The 25,281-nt window shown below is 44.8% G+C and overlaps 1 protein-coding gene and 1 non-coding gene across 2 annotated transcripts; one reads left to right on the forward strand and one right to left on the reverse strand.

Moving 5' to 3' along the window:
* Positions 1 to 8,985: 8,985 nt before the first annotated feature.
* On the reverse strand, positions 8,986 to 21,236 carry LOC124027209 (ras-related protein Rab-11A). Its single transcript, XM_046339676.1, has 5 exons — positions 21,009 to 21,236; positions 18,694 to 18,889; positions 13,424 to 13,617; positions 11,889 to 11,969; positions 8,986 to 9,138 (listed from the first exon to the last, which is right to left on the reverse strand). The coding sequence occupies exons 1-5, from the start codon at positions 21,046 to 21,048 to the stop codon at positions 9,002 to 9,004; spliced, it is 648 nt and encodes a 215-aa protein (XP_046195632.1). The 5' UTR covers positions 21,049 to 21,236; the 3' UTR covers positions 8,986 to 9,001.
* Positions 21,237 to 21,410: 174 nt separating this feature from the next.
* trnaq-cug lies at positions 21,411 to 21,482 on the forward strand. Its single transcript has one exon. It is a non-coding gene; the product is annotated as a tRNA-Gln (tRNA).
* The last annotated feature ends 3,799 nt before the right edge of the window (positions 21,483 to 25,281 follow it).

Raw genomic sequence — 25,281 nt, forward strand, 5'->3', positions numbered from 1 at the left:
GTCTACATCCTCGTTTACATGGAGAGGACAAGCTATTGCTCAGTGAGTTGTTTACATGGAGAGGACAAGCTATTGCTCAGTGAGTTGTTTACATGGAGAGGACAAGCTATTGCTCAGTCAGTTGTTTACATGGAGAGGGCAAGCTATTGCTCAGTGAGTTGTTTATATGGAGAGGACAAGCTATTGCTCAGTGAGTTGTTTACATGGAGAGGGCAAGCTATTGCTCAGTGAGTCGTTTATATGGAGAGGACAAGCTATTGCTCAGTGAGTTGTTTACATGGAGAGGGCAAGCTATTGCTCAGTGAGTTGTTTACATGGAGAGGGCAAGCTATTGCTCAGTGAGTCGTTTATATGGAGAGGACAAGCTATTGCTCAGTGAGTCGTTTACATGGAGAGGACAAGCTATTGCTCAGTGAGTTGTTTACATGGAGAGGGCAAGCTATTGCTCAGTGAGTTGTTTATATGGAGAGGGCAAAGCTCAGTTGTTTATATGGAGAGGACAAGCTATTGCTCAGTGAGTTGTTTAATGGAGAGGGCAAGCTATTGCTCAGTGAGTTGTTTATATGGGAGAGGGAAAGCTGTTGCTCAGTGAGTTGTTAATATGTGTGATGGACAGAAGTGTAGGGCATGAGACCAAACTGAAATCTTGCAGGTGGGGAGAGAGGGTAGGAGGAGGAGCATTGAAGCGCTGGTAGTCTTATGGCGTGCATTATCTGAATTAGGTCTACACAATTATACCTATGGAGGAGCAGCTTCTGTGGAGGACCTTTGAATGTCCTGTGAACTTCAGAGTTGGCTTAATGATGGACCAGAGCTAGCTAGCTATCAAGTTCCTGTGTGCTGAGCGGCACCAGAATTAAAAGCCTTCACTTTTTTGTAGTTAATAAATCCAATGTGAAATGTGATAATAATATCCCTAACTGGCCTTGAAAAAGTTAATCCATTCTTGTCTAATTAAAAATATCTCCCCCCATCTTCTGAATCACTCGTGTAACATCAGTAGTTTACAGCTATGCTTCAGAGAGGGAGGGGCCACAGTAGGTGGTGCTCCTGAGGGGGAGGGGCAGGTAGCCTACAAACCCCTTGGTAAAGATTTCTAGCTGGCAGGCAGACACTGGAACAAGTTCCTGAGTGACAGGGGGAGGGGCTACAGTGGCTGTGCTGCAGAGGGGGAGGGGCAGGCAGACACTGGAACAAGTTCCTGACGGGGAGGACTTTGCATGGACACTTTGTTGCGTTTTTTGTGGAACTGAAAAAAAGATGCCCAGAACGTAAAATAACATTATGAACCGGTTCCCATGCTTTAAAATAACGGTTCTGTTCCTAAACAGTTCTGATTCAGTTCCTTGAAAAAAATGTGTTATTTTCCGGTTATGTTCCCTGAACCGGTCTCAATCCTGATTATGTCTGTTCCTCTAAAGAAGCATCTCCATTTCCTGTTTCGGTATTTCAATAAAACATGTCAAGTCTATGCTGCCATCAGAAAATGTCCATCTTGGACAGAGTTCCTGAAACCATACAAGACATGCTTAGACAGACCCCCCACCCCCCCCAGACACACACAGAGACACACACAGAGACACACACAGAGACACACACAGAGACACACACAGAGACACACACAGAGACACACACACAGACACACACAGAGACACACACAGAGACACACACAGAGACACAGAGACACACACAGAGACACACAGAGACACACACAGAGACACACACAGAGACACACACACAGAGACACACACAGAGACACACACAGAGACACACACAGAGACACACACACAGAGACACACACAGAGACACACACAGAGACACAGAGACACACACAGAGACACACACAGAGACACACACAGAGACACACACAGAGACACACACAGAGACACACACAGAGACACACACACAGACACACACAGAGACACACACAGAGACACACACACAGACACACACAGAGACACACAGAGACACACACAGAGACACACACAGAGACACACACACAGACACACACAGAGACACACACACAGATACACACAGAGACACACACAGAGACACACACAGAGACACACACAGAGACACACACACAGACACACACAGAGACACACACAGAGACACACACAGAGACACACACAGAGACACACACAGAGACACACACAGAGACACACACAGAGACACACACACAGACACACACAGAGACACACACAGAGACACACACATTACCTCAGTTGTAATAGTTAATTGTATTTATTTGCACTTTTCAATTGTAAGTAGTGGACAGAGATAACGGTTTAATTATTTAAAAAATACAAATCACAGTACAGCGCGAATGAAAAATAAAACAGTGGAGCCGAGGCATAAAGTGATCGTTGACGTAACTAATTACATAACAGTAATAGTAAGGGGATACAGACAGAGCAGACAAGGCTAATTGGAGATGATGACCTCTGTCACCTCCTCATTGGCACTGCAAGCCTGACAGACACAGACTGGGTCATCCTTTCTCTATATAGTGCACTACTATGGGCCCAGGGTCACTCTATTCCCCTACGGGCCCAGGGTCAGTAGTTAAAGGGCTTCATCTGACTCTGGGTCAGTAGATAAAGGGCTTCATCTGACTCTGGGTCAGTAGATAAAGGGCTTCATCTGACTCTGGGTCAGTAGATAAAGGGCTTCATCTGACTCTGGGTCAGTAGATAAAGGGCTTCATCTGACTCTGGGTCAGTAGATAAAGGGCTTCATCTGACTCTGGGTCAGTAGATAAAGGGCTTCATCTGACTCTGGGTCAGTAGATAAAGGGCTTCATCTGACTCTGGGTCAGTAGATAAAGGGCTTCATCTGACTCTGGGTCAGTAGATAAAGGGCTTCATCTGACTCTGGGTCAGTAGATAAAAGGGCTTCATCTGACTCTGGGTCAGTAGATAAAGGGCTTCATCTGACTCTGGGTCAGTAGATAAAGGGCTTCATCTGACTCTGGGTCAGTAGATAAAGGGCTTCATCTGACTCTGGGTCAGTAGATAAAGGGCCTTTAATACATGGAAGTAGCAGAGACTTATTTGTAGTGCTCACAATTTGATTGGAGGCATGTTTTAAGCTCAATGAGACACACTTTATGTGAAGTGGGATACTAGGCTTTATTAAGTAAATAGACAGTGGCTCCCTCTTATCCACACCTGCAGCTGATCTAAGTCTGCAGACTGTGGTGTGTTGAGTCACTTGGAGGGAACCTGCCAACCAGCCTGATCAACTTCTAAGGCCAGGAACCAGTCCTGTCCACTAACAGTTAACCCTTATCATTTACATTACATTTAAGTCATTTAGCAGACGCTCTTATCCAGAGCGACTTACTTAACTGTTTGAAATGTCCCCTTCAAAGGGCTGACCGAGTTGGACGTCCCAAGGACCCTGTTTAGATCCTTGGGTCCACTAATCCAGAGAGCTAGGTGAGCCGGCCAGGCTTGAAGAGAAGGGGAGGTGGTTTCTGAAAACTCCCAACCAACATGACATTCTACCATAAAGGCACTGAAACACGACTCACTCACAACATAAAAGGAGCCTACAGCCATGTCTCAGGGTTACCATCAGTGTTGGGCCATTTCCATTTGAATTCAGAAAGTAAAACCAAATTCCAATTCCAAATGTTCCTCGTTGAAGATAATTGGAATTTCAGTGTAATTCCTGAATTGACTGGAATTGATCCTAATCCTGGCATAGAGCATGTTGAAAAACAAAAGCTGAAATGAATGAATCAGTCTTATAAGACAGTCTGTTAGGCAGTCTAGCTGTAGTCTGGTCTCTCCAGATAGTGGTTATGTATGTGCGATTACTTGTTCCCATTGACACCAAGGTAAACCATGGTTAGCCTGAATCCCAGATCTGTTTGTGCCGTCTTGTCATAACGCCCATGTCCTCAAATTGAAATCTGGACCTCAAAGCCAGTTGAACTGCTATGTATCATTCTTCCCCTCTAGTTAGGGACTCATTTCGACCTGGGACACCAAGGGTGTATTCATTCCGCCAAACAGGTAGAACAGAAAGGCAGCAGTAGTCCGGACCTCGTAGGGTAATAACCCCGTCTTATGATAATGACAGAGTTGGCAAGACCACACAAACAGAGCTGGGAATCCTGACTCATGAGCAGTGGCATCACTAGACTTTATGCTACCATCCTTCACCATGACAACAAGCTCCACCTGGCTCCCAGGGATTTCTGAAAACCTGGAAAATCTAGGGACATTTTGCAACCCCTTCAATTGTGAATAAATAGACGACCTGAAGGCAGGAAGCTCAGAAGGATCACTGATCCCTAGCCTATCATTAGCATTATAGCATTACTACCACTGATCCCTGGCCTATCATTAGCATTACTACCACTGATCCCTAGCCTATCATTAGCATTATAGCATTACTACCACTGATCCCTAGCCTATCATTAGCATTACTACCACTGATCCCTGGCCTATCATTAGCATTATAGCATTACTACCACTGATCCCTGGCCTATCATTAGCATTACAGCATTACTACCACTGATCCCTGGCCTATCATTAGCATTATAGCATTACTACCACTGATCCCTAGCCTATCATTAGCATTATAGCATTACTACCACTGATCCCTAGCCTATCATTAGCATTATAGCATTACTACCACTGATCCCTAGCCTATCATTAGCATTATAGCATTACTACCACTGATCCCTGGCCTATCATTAGCATTATAGCATTACTACCACTGATCCCTGGCCTATCATTAGCATTACAGCATTACTACCACTGATCCCTGGCCTATCATTAGCATTATAGCATTACTACCACTGATCCCTGGCCTATCATTAGCATTATAGCATTACTACCACTGATCCCTGGCCTATCATTAGCATTATAGCATTACTACCACTGATCCCTGGCCTATCATTAGCATTATAGCATTACTACCACTGATCCCTAGCCTATCATTAGCATTATAGCATTACTACCACTGATCCCTGGCCTATCATTAGCATTACAGCATTACTACCACTGATCCCTAGCCTATCATTAGCATTATAGCATTACTACCACTGATCCCTGGCCTATCATTAGCATTACAGCATTACTACCACTGATCCCTAGCCTATCATTAGCATTACAGCATTACTACCACTGATCCCTAGCCTATCATTAGCATTATAGCATTACTACCACTGATCCTAGCCTATCATTAGCATTATAGCATTACTACCACTGATCCCTGGCCTATCATTAGCATTACAGCATTACTACCACTGATCCCTGGCCTATCATTAGCATTACAGCATTACTACCACTGATCCCTGGCCTATCATTAGCATTACAGCATTACTACCACTGATCCCTAGCCTATCATTAGCATTATAGCATTACTACCACTGATCCCTAGCCTATCATTAGCATTACTACCACTGATCCCTGGCCTATCATTAGCATTACAGCATTACTACCACTGATCCCTAGCCTATCATTAGCATTATAGCATTACTACCACTGATCCCTAGCCTATCATTAGCATTACTACCACTGATCCCTGGCCTATCATTAGCATTACAGCATTACTACCACTGATCCCTAGCCTATCATTAGCATTATAGCATTACTACCACTGATCCCTGGCCTATCATTAGCATTACTACCACTGATCCCTAGCCTATCATTAGCATTACAGCATTACTACCACTGATGCCTAGCCTATCATTAGCATTACAGCATTACTACCACTGATCCCTAGCCTATCATTAGCATTACTACCACTGATCCCTAGCCTATCATTAGCATTACTACAAGAGAGAAGCCATCATCTATACAGTAGCATCACCAGGCTCCCCACTGCCTGAGTCCCACATGGCCCCCTATTCCCTTCACAGTGCACTCCTTTAACCAGGTTCATTTTCAAATGAACAAAAACAATCCTCACATTATCCTTGAATAAGTTTTATGTGTCCCAATTCAGCGCAACGACACCCACACTGCTCAAGTCATAGGCTCCTTTTTTTATCCAAATGATGTTGGTAGAAGACTGCCTCAGTAGGCATGGTAGTCTATAGATTGTTATGGGTACTTGGTAATTGGCTGGTCTTCAGTAGCTAACTAGAAATACGGTCTGATGTACAATCAGAGGGCTCTCCCTGGGATTTTCTGCCAAGGTGGTGCGGATGTAGGACTAAGGTTGTGTAGGGGAAGGCCCAGATTGGGTCAGTCGACTTTCCCCTCAGGCTAGAGCTATAAATTAAATCAAACATTGTAGTAAACACAGAAGTATTGTGTTTGATGCTAAATTAAATTGGTGTTTTTTTCTAGGTTAAATTGAGGGGTAATGAAGGTGGATCGTCTAGTGAAAATGCAAACTAGCTTCTTCTTAAATTTGTTTGAGGAGAAAATTCTAAATAATTAAATTAATGGATGCAACGTAGTAGTCTAGTTGACTGTAGGATATATGGAATATGACAAAAATTGAGCTCGGCCTATAGGAGCTGGTTCCAGATCTCTATCCCTGACCTCATCAACCAGGTATTTGAAGAGGACAGATCCACAAATGATTCAATAACATAGGCCTGCTAATCTTTAACACTTTAACATAACTTTCAATGAAGGACGGTATTAGCAGAACAACTCTCTGCCATGTCTGTTTCCATCCTCACAGTAGCGCACTGAAGTAGCGCAGCGCTGAAGTAGCGCAGCGCTGAAGTAGCGCAGCGCTGAACGAGCGCAGCGCTGATCGAGCGCAGCGCTGAACGAGCGCAGCGCTGATCGAGCGCAGCGCTGAACTAGCGCAGCGCTGATCGAGCGCAGCGCTGATCGAGCGCAGCGCTGATCGAGCGCAGCGCTGAACTAGCGCAGCGCTGATCGAGCGCAGCGCTGAACTAGCGCAGCGCTGATCGAGCGCAGCGCTGAACTAGCGCAGCGCTGAACTAGCGCAGCGCTGAACTAGCGCAGCGCTGAACTAGCATAATACTCAGTAACATTGAACTACGGCAACACAGCACATGTTGCTCGTCAATGTGCTTGTGCCTACTACCATTGCAGAGAAATTGTTCTCGCTTAGTTGACTAAACACTGTAGTTAACTACCTTAGTCGTAATGACGCCTTAGTTAAGGAGCTAACTGCTAAATAGTGGTTGTGCTTGACTAACACTGTAGTTAACTACCGTAGCTCCTTAGCTAAGGCGTCATTACGACTAGCTGCTAAATAGTGGTTATGTGCTTGACTAACACTTACAATTATGGAAAATGTATTTGCCAAACAGTTGGTTCTCCATTTTCCCCTCACACATCAGTGGTATGAACAGACAAAGTGAAGAGCTGCTATCAAGGTGAGGAAAACATTACTATGAACACCGGGGGGAGGAGAGCTGGAGATGTTTTCTCCTCAGCCAAGTCCTCTGATTGGCTCAGCTCCAACTTCAGCCGGTTGAGTCAAAAACCACAATGTGCCAAATAGAAGCCTATGGTAGGTACAATGCATGTTGGTATGTCTGCTTTATCACCAATACAACTAGTCCATCATATAGGAATACATTTCTGTGCAGATTCTTCCAGCGTCTGTCTGATTATTAAAACAGCTATATAATCATATAAAATACGGAAAAATAAAAAGCTGTGGATCCGTAAGGAACCAATGGGATCAGACACAGCTGTATAGAACCAACGGGATCAGACACAGCTGTATAGAACCAACGGGATCAGACACAGCTGTATAGAACCAACGGGATCAGACACAGCTGTATAGAACCAACGGGATCAGACACAGCTGTATAGAACCAACGGGATCAGACACAGCTGTATAGAACCAACGGGATCAGACACAGCTGTATAGAACCAACGGGCTCAGACACAGCTGTATAGAACCAACGGGATCAGACACAGCTGTATAGAACCAACGGGATCAGACACAGCTGTATAGAACCAATGGGATCAGACACGGCTGTATAGAACCAATGGGATCAGACACAGCTGTATAGTCCTGACTGGGGATCCTTAAGGAACCAACGGGCTCAGACACAGCTGTATAGAACCAACGGGATCAGACACAGCTGTATAGTCTTGACTGGGGATCCTTAAGGAACCAACGGGCTCAGACACAGCTGTATAGTCCTGACTGGGGATCCTTAAGGAACCATGGGCTCAGACACAGCTGTATAGAACCAACGGGATCAGACACAACTGTATAGAACCAACGGGCTCAGACACAGCTGTATAGTCCTGACTGCTGATCCTTAAGGAACCAACGGGCTCAGACACAGCTGTATAGAACCAACGGGATCAGACACAGCTGTATAGTCCTGACTGGGGATCCTTAAGGAACCAACGGGCTCAGACACAGCTGTATAGTCCTGACTGGGGATCCTGAAGGAACCAACGGGCTCAGACACAGCTGTATAGAACCAACGGGATCAGACACAGCTGTATAGTCCTGACTGGGGATCCTGAAGGAACCAACGGGCTCACAGCTGCACCCTAATTATCCACCCTTTTCTCAAAGTGTTCACTTCAACACTTCCCATCATACATTTAACAATGGTGAAAATAAACTCCCTTCAGCCAATTATTACAATCTAATGCCTTTAAATCCATGACATGGAGTGTGCCACACTTTGGGAGGAAGGGTGGAGAATCTGGACACAGCCTCACCCTCTACATGGAAGCATAGAGTCTAGAGCCTGGCCACGCAGCTGTGTCTCAGTCTAGAGCCTGGCCACGCAGCTGTGTCTCAGTCTAGAGCCTGGCCACGCAGCTGTGTCTCAGTCTAGAGCCTGGCCACGCAGCTGTGTCTCAGTCTAGAGCCTGGCCACGCAGCTGTGTCTCAGTCTAGAGCCTGGCCACGCAGCTGTGTCTCAGTCTAGAGCCTGGCCACACAGCTGTGTCTCAGTCTAGAGCCTGGCCACGCAGCTGTGTCTCAGTCTAGAGCCTGGCCATGCAGCTGTGTCTCAGTCAGACAGGACCAAGCAGTCTTTTAGGGAGGGGAGGAGGAGGTGCTACTGGTGAGGCTGTTAGATGCTCTGACAACACTGCATCTTTGGTTTGTTCTCCGTCGGCTGCACCTGGATGTTGACCACGTTGTTGCTAGGCGACATGTCGTTGTCTCGTCGGTCCGACATCTGTTTCTGAGACACAATGCGATAGATTTCTGCAGCGGGGGGTAGGGAGGGGAGGAGAGGTGGGGGAGAGTGAGCAAGGGGGGAGGAGAGACAGGGCATTAACATCACTCACACAGACAGACAGAACACTAGGGCTCTGTCTCAATTCATCTTTCTTCAATTCCTCCCGTCCCATCTCCACACTGCTTTCTCACAACCCATCGGAGGATACTCCCCTCTGCCTTTTGAGGAGGTGGTGAGGAGATGGGGATATATAGTTGAGAACAAGCCTAGTTCAAAAGTTGTTCACAGCTAGTGTTAAGTAGCCTCGGTGTAGGTGAGTGTTAGGCTTTATCAATAAGGACCAAGGAGGTGTGGTATATGGCCAAGATTCCACGGCTAAGGGCTGTTCTTAGTCACGACACATCACAGAGTATATTGGCCGTATACCACAAACCCCTGAGGTGCCTTATTGCTATTTTAAACTGGAGCAGTAAAATTACATGTTTTGTCATACCTGTGGTATACGGTCTGATATACCACGGCAGTCAGCCAATCAGCATTCAGGGCTGGAACCACCCAGTTTCAAATGGTCGTTAAGTAGCATGTTGCTAAAGTACATTACTCACAGCTTAAACACAATCACCAGCTAGCACTCCCTTTAAAACATTGGTTTGACATGTTAGTGCAGAACAGGACAGGGCAGAGCAGGACAGGGCAGAGCAGGACAGGGTAAGACAGGGCAGAGCAGGACAGGGTAAGACAGGGCAGAGCAGGACAGGGTAGGACAGGGCAGAGCAGGACTGGGTAGGACAGGGCAGAGCAGGACTGGGTAGGACAGGGCAGAGCAGGACAGGGTAGGACAGAGCAGGACAGGGTAAGACAGGGCAGAGCAGGACAGTGTAGGACAGGGCAGAGCAGGACAGGGTAAGACAGGGCAGAGCAGGACAGGGTAAGACAGGGCAGAGCAGGACAGGGTAAGACAGGGCAGAGCAGGAAAGGGTAAGACAGGGCACAGCAGGACTGGGTAGGACAGGGCAGAGCAGGAAAGGGTAAGACAGGGCAGAGCAGGACAGGGTAAGACAGGGCAGAACAGGACAGGGTAAGACAGGGCAGAGCAGGACAGGGTAAGACAGGGCAGAACAGGACAGGGTAAGACAGGGCAGAGCAGGACTGGGTAGGACAGGGCAGGAAAGGGTAAGACAGGGCAGAGCAGGACTGGGCAGAGCAGGACTGGGTAGGACAGGGCAGAACAGGACAGGGTAAGACAGGGCAGAGCAGGACAGGGTAAGACAGGGCAGAACAGGACAGGGTAAGACAGGGCAGAGCAGGAAAGGGTAAGACAGGGCAGAGCAGGACTGGGTAGGACAGGGCAGGAAAGGGTAAGACAGGGCAGAGCAGGGCAGGGTAGGACAGGGCAGAGCAGGACAGGGTAAGACAGGGCAGAGCAGGGCAGGGTAAGACAGGGCAGAGCAGGGCAGGGTAAGACAGGGCAGAGCAGGGCAGGGTAGGACAGGGTAGGACAGGGCAGAGCAGGGCAGGGTAGGACAGGGCAGAGCAGGACAGGGTAAGACAGGGCAGAGCAGGGCAGGGTAAGACAGGGCAGAGCAGGGCAGGGTAAGACAGGGCAGAGCAGGACAGGGTAAGACAGGGCAGAGCAGGACAGGGTAAGACAGGGCAGAGCAGGGCAGGGTAGGACAGGGCAGAGCAGGACAGGGTAAGACAGGGCAGAGCAGGGCAGGGTAAGACAGGGCAGAGCAGGGCAGGGTAAGACAGGGCAGAGCAGGACAGGGTAAGACAGGGCAGAGCAGGGCAAGACAGGGCAGGGCAGGGTAAGACAGGGCAGAGCAGGGCAGGGTAAGACAGGCAGAGCAGGGCAGGGTAAGACAGGGCAGAGCAGGGCAGGGTAAGACAGGGCAGAGCAGGGCAGGGTAAGACAGGGCAGGGTAAGACAGGGCAGGGTAAGACAGGGCAGAGCAGGGCAGGGTAAGACAGGGCAGAGCAGGGCAGGGTAAGACAGGGCAGGGTAAGACAGGGCAGAGCAGGACAGGGTAAGACAGGGCAGAGCAGGACAGGGTAAGACAGGGAAGAGCAGGACAGGGTAAGACAGGGCAGAGCAGGGCAGGGTAGGACAGGGCAGAGCAGCACAGGGTAAGACAGGGCAGAGCAGGACAGGGCAGAGCAGGACAGGGTAAGACAGGGCAGAGCTGGGCAGGGTAAGACAGGGCAGAGCAGGGCAGGGTAAGACAGGGCAGAGCAGGGCAGGGTAAGACAGGGCAGAGCAGGGCAGAGCAGGAAAGGTCCAGAGGTTATATTCATTAGGGCACACAGTGGAAAACAAGCATTTGTTATTGGACAAGTTCAGGTAGCCTGGTCCCTTCCAGTTTGTCAGTTGTCTTCTTCAGTTTGGTGCCTAATGATTACACCCAGCATTATAAAACAGAGCTGGGACCAGGCTAGAGCAGAATTAGGACACAGCTGCAAAGCATTGTGGTGGTCATATCCTGTTAGAAGAGCTGGACTTCAGGAGAACCCACACATTAGTCCTCATCGAGGCTAGTCATGTCTCAGCTGTGACTAGGTCTTCAGGCAGATCCCTCGGCCCAGTGGATTTGATCACTCCAACACACAATCACTGGTCTCGTCTCTGTCACACACACACACACACACACCTCTACCACCACAAGTCTATATCATGACACCATATCAATCGTTCCAGCTTATCATACATCCATATGAATCCGAGTTCTCTTCAGATACAGATCAATGCTGTAGAGAGCATAGAGAGACAGCCCCTCACCAGTCAGAATGGTCTGGAAGGATGTCTCCACGTTAGTAGAATCCAGGGCTGAGGTCTCCAGGAAAGACAAACCGTTCTTCTCTGGGGAACAGAGGAAACAGTAAACTATGTCAATCACCACTGTGTTAAGGTCTCTACCACTATGCAAATCTCTATGACATCACAGATGTAACAGAACGTGCGTTTCATCGAAAAGCGCAGGAAAGTCTGATCACTGAAAATGGGAAAATATATCCATGCGCGACTTGAACCCATTGATAAAGGTGAACCACATTTAATGGGGCTGAGGTTGCAATACCTACAGCTTCCACACGATGTCAACAGTCTTGTCATTTGCCTAGGCTTTGTTTCTTGGTCAAACGAAGAAGAGACAAGCCATTTGTTCAGGTCTCCGACCGGATATTTTGGTTGAGATTTACCCGGACATTATTTCCAGACGGACAGCTAAAGAATATACTTCGCCTCGTGATCAATTTGATCACTTATTAACGTGTACTAATACCTAAAGTTGCATTACAAAAGTATTTCGAAGTGTTTTGTGAAAGTTTATCGTCGACTTTTTTAATTTAAAAAAATGACGTTACGTTATAAGACGCTATTTTTTTCCGTTTATCACACAGTCTTCATAGATCGATATCTAGACTATATATGGACCGATTTAATCGAAAAAAAGACCCAATAGTGATTATGGGACATCTAGGAGTGCCAACAAAGAAGATGGTCAAAGGTAATGAATGTTTTATATTTTATTTGTGCGGTTTGTGTAGCGACGACTATGCTAATTATTTTGTTTATGTCCCCTGCGGGTCTTTTGGGGTGTTACATGCTATCAGATAATAGCTTCTCATGCTTTCGCCGAAAAGCATTTAAAAAATCTGACTTGTTGCCTGGATTCACAACGAGTGTAGCTTTAATTCAATACCCTGCATGTGTATTTTAATGAACGTTTGAGTTTTAACTAGTACTATTAGCATTTAGCGTAGCGCATTTGTATTTCCAGATGTCTAGATGGGACGCCTGCGTGCCAGGTAGGAGCAAGAGGTTAAGGTCTCTATCACTATGCAAATCTCTATGACATCACAGAGACGTCTTCCTATTTGAATAAGTAAAACCATGAAAACCATCAGCCACTCATGGGTAAGGAAAGTAATGAAACTGTTCAACCCCACTCCTCCTAGACCTCTTCCTGTGTGAGTTGGTACTGCACTGACCTGCGTCGTCGGTGGGCCCTGAGCTGGCGCAGATCACTCTTATTACCTGCCCCATGCCACACACTGTATACAGACAATTTTCTATCTTGTTATTGACTTTATGTTTGTTTATTCCATGTGTATCTCTGTGTTGTTGTTTTTGTCGCACTGCTTTGCTTTATCTTGGCCAGGTCGCAGTTGTAAATGAGAACTGGTTCTCAACTGGCCTACCTGGTTAAATAAAGGTGTTCTCAACTGGCCTACCTGGTTAAATAAAGGTGTTCTCAACTGGCCTACCAGGTTAAATAAAGGTGAAATAAAATGAAATGTAAAAAACACACTGACCTGCGAATGTCCGTGCCTCATCGGTGGGCACGGCCCTGAGGTGGCGCAGGTCACTCTTGTTGCCGACCAGCATAATGACGATGTTGCTGTCTGCATGGTCTCTCAGCTCCTTCAGCCAACGCTCCACGTTTTCATAGGTCAGGTGCTTGGCGATGTCATAGACCAACAAGGCCCCCACTGCCCCACGGTAATACCTGTGGACCAGAGGAAGCAGAGTTAGGATCAAAGGTGACAAGCAGAGATGGCCTACATAGTGTTGTTAGAAACTTAAAGTAAACCTTGTAACAGGCTTTCAAATTGCCTAAAAACATTGGTCCATGTGTTGAACTGACTCCAACTAAATGCATTAGGTCCATGTGACTCCCCAACTAAATGCATTAGGTCCATGTGTTGAACTGACTCCACAACTAAAAGCATTAGATCTATGTGTTGAACTGACTCCCCAACTAAATGCATTAGGTCCATGTGTTGAACTGACTCCCCAACTAAATGCATTAGGTCCATGTGTTGAACTGACTCCCCAACTAAATGCATTAGGTCCATGTGTTGAACTGACTCCACAACTAAAAGCATTAGATCTATGTGTTGAACTGACTCCCCAACTAAATGCATTAGGTCCATGTGTTGAACTGACTCCCCAACTAAATGCATTAGGTCCATGTGTTGAACTGACTCCCCAACTAAATGCATTAGGTCCATGTGTTGAACTGACTCCACAACTAAAAGCATTAGGTCTATGTGTTGAACTGACTCCCCAACTAAATGCATTAGGTCCATGTGTTGAACTGACTCCCCAACTAAATGCATTAGGTCTGTGTTGAACTGACTCCCCAACTAAATGCATTAGGTCTGTGTTGAACTGACTCCAACTAAATGCATTAGTTCTGTGTGTTGAACTGACTCCCCAACTAAATGCATTAGGTCTGTGTTGAACTGACTCCAACTAAATGCATTAGGTCTATGTGTTGAACTGACTCCCCAACTAAATGCATTAGGTCTATGTGTTGAACTGACTCCCCAACTAAATGCATTAGGTCCATGTGTTGAACTGACTCCCCAACTAAATGCATTAGGTCCATGTGTTGAACTGTGACTCCCCAACTAAATGCATTAGGTCTGTGTTGAACTGTGACTCCCCAACTAAATGCATTAGGTCTGTGTTGAACTGTGACTCCCCAACTAAATGCATTAGGTCTGTGTTGAACTGTGACTCCCCAACTAAATGCATTAGGTCTGTGTTGAACTGTGACTCCCCAACTAAATGCATTAGGTCTGTGTTGAACTGTGACTCCCCAACTAAATGCATTAGTTCTGTGTTGAACTGTGACTCCCCAACTAAATGCATTAGGTCTGTGTTGAACTGTGACTCCCCAACTAAATGCATTAGGTCTGTGTTGAACTGACTCCCCAACTAAATGCATTAGGTCTGTGTTGAACTGTGACTCCCCAACTAAATGCATTAGGTCTGTGTTGAACTGTGACTCCCCAACTAAATGCATTAGTTCTGTGTTGAACTGACTCCCCAACTAAATGCATTAGGTCTGTGTTGAACTGTGACTCCCCAACTAAATGCATTAGGTCTGTGTTGAACTGTGACTCCCCAACTAAATGCATTAGGTCTGTGTTGAACTGTGACTCCCCAACTAAATGCATTAGGTCTGTGTTGAACTGTGACTCCCCAACTAAATGCATTAGGTCTGTGTTGAACTGTGACTCCCCAACTAAATGCATTAGGTCTGTGTTGAACTGTGACTCCCCAACTAAATGCATTAGGTCTGTGTTGAACTGTGACTCCCCAACTAAATGCATTAGGTCTGTGTTGAACTGTGACTCCCCAACTAAATGCATTAGGTCTGTGTTGAACTGTGACTCCCCAACTAAATGCATTAGGTCTGTGTTGAACTGTGACTCCCCAACTAAATGCATTAGGTCTGTGTTGAACTGTGACTCCCCAACTAAGTGCATTAGGTCTGTGTTGAACTGTGACTCCCCAACTAAATGCATTAGGTCTGTGTTGAACTGACTCCCCAACTAAATGCATTAGGTCTGTGTTGAACTGTGACTCCCCAACTAAATGCATTAGGTCTGTGTTGAACTGACTCCCCAACTAAATGCATTAGGTCTGTGTTGAACTGTGACTCCCCAACTAAATGCATTAGGTCTGTGTTGAACTGTGACTCCCCAACTAAATGCATTAGGTCTGTGTTGAACTGTGACTCCCAACTAAATGCATTAGGTCTGTGTTGAACTGTGACTCCCCAACTAAATGCATTAGGTCTGTGTTGAACTGTGACTCCCCAACTAAATGCATTAGGTCTGTGTTGAACTGTGACTCCCCAACTAAATGCATTAGGTCTGTGTTGAACTGTGACTCCCCAACTAAATGCATTAGGTCTGTGTTGAACTGTGACTCCCCAACTAAATGCATTAGGTCTGTGTTGAACTGTGACTCCCCAACTAAATGCATTAGGTCTGTGTTGAACTGTGACTCCCCAACTAAATGCATTAGGTCTGTGTTGAACTGTGACTCCCCAACTAAATGCATTAGGTCTGTGTTGAACTGTGACTCCCCAACTAAATGCATTAGGTCTGTGTTGAACTGTGACTCCCCAACTAAATGCATTAGGTCTATGTGTTGAACTGTGACTCCCCAACTAAATGCATTAGGTCTGTGTTGAACTGACTCCCCAACTAAATGCATTAGGTCTGTGTTGAACTGTGACTCCCCAACTAAATGCATTAGGTCTGTGTTGAACTGTGACTCCCCAACTAAATGCATTAGGTCTGTGTTGAACTGTGACTCCCCAACTAAATGCATTAGGTCTGTGTTGAACTGTGACTCCCCAACTAAATGCATTAGGTCTATGTGTTGAACTGTGACTCCCCAACTAAATGCATTAGGTCTGTGTTGAACTGTGACTCCCCAACTAAATGCATTAGGTCTGTGTTGAACTGTGACTCCCCAACTAAATGCATTAGGTCTGTGTTGAACTGTGACTCCCCAACTAAATGCATTAGGTCTGTGTTGAACTGTGACTCCCCAACTAAATGCATTAGGTCTGTGTTGAACTGTGACTCCCCAACTAAATGCATTAGGTCTGTGTTGAACTGTGACTCCCCAACTAAATGCATTAGGTCTGTGTTGAACTGTGACTCCAACTAAATGCATTAGGTCCATGTGTTGAACTGTGACTCCCCAACTAAATGCATTAGGTCTGTGTTGAACTGTGACTCCCCAACTAAATGCATTAGGTCTGTGTTGAACTGTGACTCCCCAACTAAATGCATTAGGTCTGTGTTGAACTGTGACTCCCCAACTAAATGCATTAGGTCTGTGTTGAACTGTGACTCCCCAACTAAATGCATTAGGTCTGTGTTGAACTGTGACTCCCCAACTAAATGCATTAGGTCTGTGTTGAACTGTGACTCCCCAACTAAATGCATTAGGTCTGTGTTGAACTGACTCCCCAACTAAATGCATTAGGTCTGTGTTGAACTGTGACTCCCCAACTAAATGCATTAGGTCTGTGTTGAACTGTGACTCCCCAACTAAATGCATTAGGTCTGTGTTGAACTGACTCCCCAACTAAATGCATTAGGTCTGTGTTGAACTGATTCCCCAACTAAATGCATTAGGTCTGTGTTGAACTGTGACTCCCCAACTAAATGCATTAGGTCTGTGTTGAACTGACTCCCCAACTAAATGCATTAGGTCTGTGTTGAACTGTGACTCCCCAACTAAATGCATTAGGTCTGTGTTGAACTGTGACTCCCCAACTAAATGCATTAGGTCTGTGTTGAACTGTGACTCCCCAACTAAATGCATTAGGTCTGTGTTGAACTGTGACTCCCCAACTAAATGCATTAGGTCTGTGTTGAACTGACTCCCCAACTAAATGCATTAGGTCTGTGTTGAACTGTGACTCCCCAACTAAATGCATTAGGTCTGTGTTGAACTGACTCCCCAACTAAATGCATTAGGTCTGTGTTGAACTGTGACTCCCCAACTAAATGCATTAGGTCTGTGTTGAACTGACTCCCCAACTAAATGCATTAGGTCTGTGTTGAACTGACTCCCCAACTAAATGCATTAGGTCTGTGTTGAACTGACTCCCCAACTAAATGCATTAGGTCTGTGTTGAACTGTGACTCCCCAACTAAATGCATTAGGTCTGTGTTGAACTGACTCCCCAACTAAATGCATTAGGTCTGTGTTGAACTGTGACTCCCCAACTAAATGCATTAGGTCTGTGTTGAACTGTGACTCCCCAACTAAATGCATTAGGTCTGTGTTGAACTGTGACTCCCCAACTAAATGCATTAGGTCTGTGTTGAACTGTGACTCCCCAACTAAATGCATTAGGTCTGTGTTGAACTGACTCCCCAACTAAATGCATTAGGTCTGTGTTGAACTGTGACTCCCCAACTAAATGCATTAGGTCTGTGTTGAACTGACTCCCCAACTAAATGCATTAGGTCTGTGTTGAACTGTGACTCCCCAACTAAATGCATTAGGTCTGTGTTGAACTGTGACTCCCCAACTAAATGCATTAGGTCTGTGTTGAACTGTGACTCCCCAACTAAATGCATTAGGTCTGTGTTGAACTGTGACTCCCCAACTAAATGCATTAGGTCTGTGTTGAACTGTGACTCCCCAACTAAATGCATTAGGTCTGTGTTGAACTGTGACTCCCCAACTAAATGCATTAGGTCTGTGTTGAACTGTGACTCCCCAACTAAATGCATTAGGTCTGTGTTGAACTGTGACTCCCCAACTAAATGCATTAGGTCTGTGTTGAACTGTGACTCCCCAACTAAATGCATTAGGTCTGTGTTGAACTGTGACTCCCCAACTAAATGCATTAGGTCTGTGTTGAACTGTGACTCCCCAACTAAATGCATTAGGTCTGTGTTGAACTGTGACTCCCCAACTAAATGCATTAGGTCTGTGTTGAACTGTGACTCCCCAACTAAATGCATTAGGTCTGTGTTGAACTGTGACTCCCCAACTAAATGCATTAGGTCTGTGTTGAACTGTGACTCCCCAACTAAATGCATTAGGTCTGTGCATGATACTTTCATAGGATATTTGATACATACATTTAATATGCAACATTTCAGAAGGCAGTATTTCCATGAAAAAGAGGGTGTTTCCAAAATGGCCACAATTCCGAATGCTCATGCTGAGGTGATGGCTCGTATCGCTCCTGTCCAGTCGTGTCAGAAGTGTTTTCTAAACAGTGTGTTTGTTTGCGTGTGTTTGTACTCACGCTGATGTAATAGCCCGGTATCTCTCCTGGCCAGCTGTGTCCCAGATCTGAGCCTTCACGGTCTTCCCATCCACCTGGATACTGCGGGTGGCAAACTCCACCCCAATGGTGCTCTTACTCTCCAGGTTAAACTCATTCCGGGTGAAACGAGACAACAGGTTACTCTTCCCCACACCGGAGTCTCCTATCAACACCACTGGGCCAGAGAGAGAGAGAGAGAGAGATGGGTTAGAGTCTCCTATCAACACCACTGGGCCAGAGAGAGAGACGGGTTAGAGTCTCCTATCAACACCACTGGGCCAGAGAGAGAGACGGGTTAGAGTCTCCTATCAACACCACTGGGCCAGAGAGAGAGACGGGTTAGAGTCTCCTATCAACACCACTGGGCCAGAGAGAGAGACGGGTTAGAGTCTCCTATCAACACCACTGGGCCAGAGAGAGAGACGGGTTAGAGTCTCCTATCAACACCACTGGGCCAGAGAGAGAGACGGGTTAGAGTCTCCTATCAACACCACTGGGCCAGAGAGAGAGACGGGTTAGAGTCTCCTATCAACACCACTGGGCCAGAGAGAAAGAGACAGGTTAGAATCAATTCAAAACAACTTGATGCATCTCCTGATTCCCCTCACATTGAAGAAGGCAGTCAAATGTACAACATCCTGTAGATATTACAGTAGGAATATACACATCCTGTAGATATTACAGTAGGAATATACACATCCTGTAGATATTACAGTAGGAATATACACATCCTGTAGATATTACAGTAGGAATATACACATCCTGTAGATATTACAGTAGGAATATACACATCCTGTAGATATTACAGTAGGAATATACACATCCTGTAGATATTACAGTAGGAATATACACATCCTGTAGATATTACAGTAGGAATATACACATCCTGTAGATATTACAGTAGGAATATAAAACAATATACATCATATACATCAATACAATACACCCCCTTATTGTACAATAAAGAAAAAGTCTATCTGAATGTGAAATGTGGTTTGACCAGATTCCCATCACATGCTAACAGCTAACAAGCAGGAGCCCATTCATTATGATGTAGAATAGGAAGATGTTGATTTGGGGAGACAAAATATCTAAAAAAGGAGCGTATTACTAAACAGACTTTCCAAACAATGGGTCTGTTGTAGATCCACTTCCTCTGCCACAGGGCGGCGCACAATTGGCCCAGCGTCGTCCGGGTTTGGCCAGGGTAGGCCGCCATTGTAAATAAGATTTTGTTCCTCAATGACTTGCCTCGTTACATAAAGGTTAAATACAAGGTAATAATAATCACATGTGGGGTGCTTATATTACAAGTGTGTAATTAATATTGTTATTTGCATATCCCAACTCCCAGAGACACCAGCAGAAAGAGGGGTCCCCATTGTTCTGCATCCTGGAGCAACAGATGTTTGACCTTGTCAGATCTGCTATTCGATTACTGGCCCAAAGCTCTAACCTCAAGGTGACCTGCTGCCCTGAACAGAGAGCAGAGGTCAGAGAGCAAAGGGCAGAGAGCAAGTGGGTCTGCAACAGAGCCTCGTTTGGGACGTCTTTAATAATGACCATTGTTAAGCTATTTCGTCAAATAGTCCCCCTGTTTAACCGGCACAGCATATTCAAATGAAATTATATTTAACTTCTGGCCTTCCACTGACAGTTTTGGTGCAACCTAATACAATTGAAAGCAACGTTAAGTGGACCTAGGAATAACCCATTTCATCAGATGGCATGATGATGATGAACATTTTGCTCGAGCCACTATACTTCACAAACAGAATATGGCACATAAACTAGGTAGATATGATTTGTCATCCTCTCTTAAGACATGTGTTTAAATGAATGATAGCTATAAAATCCATTATTTCGCTGGAGCAACTACCCATGGTTTCAGTAGCTGATTAACTAAGTTAACGTTAGATATGTGGTCATTTGACATATTAGCTGGTTCACTAAGTGGCTGTTACTAGTAACCTAACTAACGTTAGTTGTACATTTCCTGACGGTAACGTTTTCCGCACCGGTCCATCAGAGACCTGCGCTATCTAGCCATCAAGACAAAGACAAAGGATCAACTGCTATTACTTAGCATTATTGAGAATATCAAAACCAAAATCAATCGCTATATTTATATCCAAACGACCTCTTTTAAATTCGCAGGATATCAGGCTAAAGTGGACAGGTTGCAAATGCGTAGCGTTAGCTAGGAGCTAACTAGGTTAGCCAGGCGACCACTCCTATAATAAAACCACGATGACATCACCTTTTACGGACAGGTACATTGAGGTCACATTTACCTTTAAACAAGTAATCATACTCGTCGTCTCTATTCCCCATTCTGAATCTAAATTAAGGCGAGGTTTGATGTCTTTGAATCCAAGTGGCACCGTCTCTTTCCTTCCTTCCCCGGTCCTATCCGGTTATTATACCCTCTTATCCTGCCCGTCCCCGCAATGCACTGCAGTTCGAGCCTTGTCATTGAACCTCAGCAGCAGGAAAACCAGCCGCTATATATAATGCCCACTTCCGGATCAACCTTCTGCATTGATAATACTTCTCATATGATTTATTTACTGTAACGACATTAAATTAATTTACCGGAGTAATACATGCATTGTATTGGTAATGAATGAAGAAGAAGAGGCGAAAGAATCAGAGTTACATCAGACTAGTGTCGTACGTATGCGGTAGAAATGTATGGTTCTATGGTGTAATGGTTAGCACTCAGGACTCTGAATCCTGCGATCCGAGTTCAAATCTCGGTAGGACCTAAATTTTTGAACTTCTTAGCTGCGAGTCAAAGTAGTTGTAAATTGCTAGTAGATGAAATATACTAAACAATATAAATGCAACATGTAAAGCGTTGTTCCCATGTTTCATCCGCAGATATTAAAGATCACGGACACTTTACAGATGCATAGAAGGCATTCTCTCAAATGTTGTGCAAAAATGTATTCAACCTTAAACAAGTAATCACACTCCTCTCAATTTCCCATTCTCCTTTGCCAATATAATCCATCCACCTGACAGGTGTGGCATATAAAGAATATGATTAAACAGCATGATCATTACACAGGTGCACCTTGTGCTGGGGTCAACAAATGGTCACTCTAAAATTTTGTCACAACACAGATGTCTCAAGTTTTGACGGAGTGTGTATTTGGCATGCTGACTGCAGTAATGTCCACCAGAGCTGTTGCCAGAGAATTTAATGTTAATTTCTCTACCATAAGCCTCCTCCAACGTTGTTTCAGAGAATTTGGCAGTACATCCAACCCGCCTCACAACCGCAAACCACGTGTATGGTGTCGCGTGGTGAAGTGGTTTGCCTCTGTCAACGTTGGTGGAGGTGGGGTATGGGCAGTCATAAACTATGTACAACAAACATAATTACATTTTGTGGATGGCATTTTGAATGCACAGAGATACCGTGACGAGATCCTGAGGCCCATTGTTGTGCCATTCAGCCACCATCACCTCATGTTTCAGCATGATAAAGCACAGCTCCATGTCGCAAGACTCTGTACACAATTCCTGGAAGCTGAAAACGTCCCAGTTCTTCCATGTCCTGCATACTCACCAGACATGCCACCCATTGAGCATGTTTGGGATGCTCTGGATTGACATGTACTACAATGTGTTCCAGTTCCAGCAAATATTCAACAGGAAACAATCAACAGACTGATCAGATGGACATCCGGACTATTTACACCCCCCCCCCTCACTCAATGTTTATTATCTATGCATAGTCACACTTTACCCTTACCTACATGTACAAATTACCTTTACTAACCTGTACCCTAGTACATTGACTCGGTACAGGTAAGTACCCCCTGTATATAGCTTCGTTATTATTTTATTGTGTCATTTTTTATTATTTTTGTATATTTTATTTGTTTTAATACATATATATTTTCTTTACTTTTGTTTAGTTAGTAAATATTTTCTTAACTCCATTTCTTGAACTGCATTATTGGTTAAGGGCTTGTAACTAAGCATTTCATGGTAAGGTATTGCCTAGTTAAATAAGTTAAATAAAAATACAAATAAATAATATATTCCGCGCATTTGACGATTACAATTTGATTTGATTCAATAGGAAGGAGGTGTCGCGATGATTGAGGCAAACGGTGGTCACACCCGATACTGACTGGATTTCTGATCCTGAGTACTGCTCCGGATTCTCTTCCAACATGTCACTGGTGACGTCCGTGAGCGTTCGTGTGGTTTGTGCGCGGTCACGTGAATGACTGGTGTGGGATCAAGCACTGCTCGCGCCAAGTCGATTTATTTCATTGGATGCATGTTATGTTGGTCGACCTGAGACACATTATTCTCTTATACAACAGAAGTAGGAAAAAATAATCCAACTGTCCAAAAATGATAATCCAAAAATGTTCATGAATTTTAGGTTTATTTTGATAGTATAGCAATGTCTAGTTCAGTGACCGTTTGACAACAATCGTCGTGTGATCCTGGGATGTGAGCAGAGGAACTTCACCGTTTCATTGGATGGACATGCCATGTTTTTGACCGTTATAACATATATACAACCATCCTTTAGTGGTTGAATGCCCCCGTCGGGTAAAATCACTCTGTGATACTGTACACACCCATCAATAAATCGACTCCATGCCTTACGGAACAAAAGTCAGGCAGATCCAGTGTTATGCCATATTCTGTTACTTACTACTAGGCGATACATTGTAGCCTAGAGGCAAAAGAAACGCACACCTATTTAGGCGAGCTGCTGGCCAGCGGAGTAGAACGCAAAAATGAACGGAGAGCCGCACACTAGGAGTTCAAATGCAATCATTTAATAACCAACGTTTCGACAGACAAGCTGTCTTCATCAGGGTATAATGACAAACACTGTGGGGTGACTAGTTTATATAGTGTCAAAGGACACACACTCTGTAATAATGGTCGGATGTGGCCTGATATCATTGGTTAATTCTCAGATATAAAAAAATATCATACCAAAAACATGAATGGATAGCATATGATTATAGAAACAATTTGGCTACATAAGGCTACAGACATTTACAATATCAAAATCAAAATATAAACAATATGCAAAATCACAATAATCACAAGAATGGCTTCAGATCAAAGTCTATCTTGAGACCGAGACGAGGAAGGGTTTTTAAATGAAAGATCCAGGCAGCCTCTCGATTTAACAATAAATCGTAGCGGTCACCCCCTCTCCTAGGGAGGGTTCGATGCCGATATAACGGATGAACGAAATCGGGTGGTTCACTTACAAAAAGTGGGCCGCAACTGGGTAAGTCGGGTTTTGCACTTAATGGTGCTACGATGCTTTGTTTTACCCACATATTTGTTTTACCACACGGACAAGTTATAAGATAAATAACTTCCTTAGTGGACCAAGTGATACCACATTTGATTGGGATCTGCTTCCCTGTTTGAGGGTGTTTGAAGGATCTATATTTATAAGTGCCATTGCATTGAGGACAGCCATTCTAGTTTCCATCCAGTAGGGGCGCAAATAGACGTTGTGCATATGGATATTTTGGGATGGTAAACGAGAGTTTACCAATTGATCTCTAAGATTCCTGCCCCGAGAGAATACCACCAAGGAGGGTCCGAAAACACATTACCGAGACTGTCATCGGATGTTAGAATGTGCCAATGTTTGTGAACGATTCTCTTAATTTGTTCAGAGGACTTTGAATAGCAGGTAGTTAGAACGCAAGAATGATGATTTTTGCGGGACTGACCTTTTGTTTAGAATTTTCTCAACTGCTGTATTAATCTGACCATATTTGTAGCCCCACTCCTTTAATTTTCTTTGCTTCTCAGCCATATTTCTGTCGAAATGTAATTGTTTTTTGCAAATTCTTTTGATTCAGTAGTATTGGCTGTAGTGCAAACTGTTTTTCAGGGGAAGCTGGTGACAACTATCAGCCCTCAACACACTGTTACGCTCAGTAGGTTTCCTGTAAAGATCAGTGTATAGAACATTATCCTCACACAAGATCAGAAGATTAAGGAAACTGATTTGACGTGTGTCAGATTGCAGAGTACATCTCAGATGCTCAGAACAGGAGTTTAAGAAAAGCATGGAACGCCTGGAGCTGTTTTGCATCACCCTCCATAGAACAAAAATATCATCAATATACCGTTTCCAAATAATGATGTTAGGCAATATTTACACTGTTTCTCCATGTAACCCACATACACATCAGCATAGTTAGGAGCCATGGGGGATCCCATAGTAGTACCCTTCATCTGAATAAAGAAATCATTTAGAAACATGAAGAAGTTGTGTGTGAGTACTATTTCAGCCAATGTTATAATGCAGCACTGGAAGGTAGTTCATTGGGGTCACGTTGCAGAAGAAAATGTTCCATAGCTTCAATACCGCCCTTGTGTGGAATATTAGTGTATAATGACTCAACATCAGACGTAACTAACAAGGTATTATCAGGGAGAGGATCAAGAGATTCAATAATATAGTTCATACTGCTGGTGTCCTTCACAAAGGAGGAGAGCTGTTCTGAGACCATACTGCTGGTGTCCTTCACAAAGGGGGAGAGCTGTTCTGAG

Source organism: Oncorhynchus gorbuscha, unplaced genomic scaffold (genome assembly GCF_021184085.1).
Source record: "Oncorhynchus gorbuscha isolate QuinsamMale2020 ecotype Even-year unplaced genomic scaffold, OgorEven_v1.0 Un_scaffold_2998, whole genome shotgun sequence".
NCBI classification, from domain to species: domain Eukaryota; kingdom Metazoa; phylum Chordata; class Actinopteri; order Salmoniformes; family Salmonidae; genus Oncorhynchus; species Oncorhynchus gorbuscha.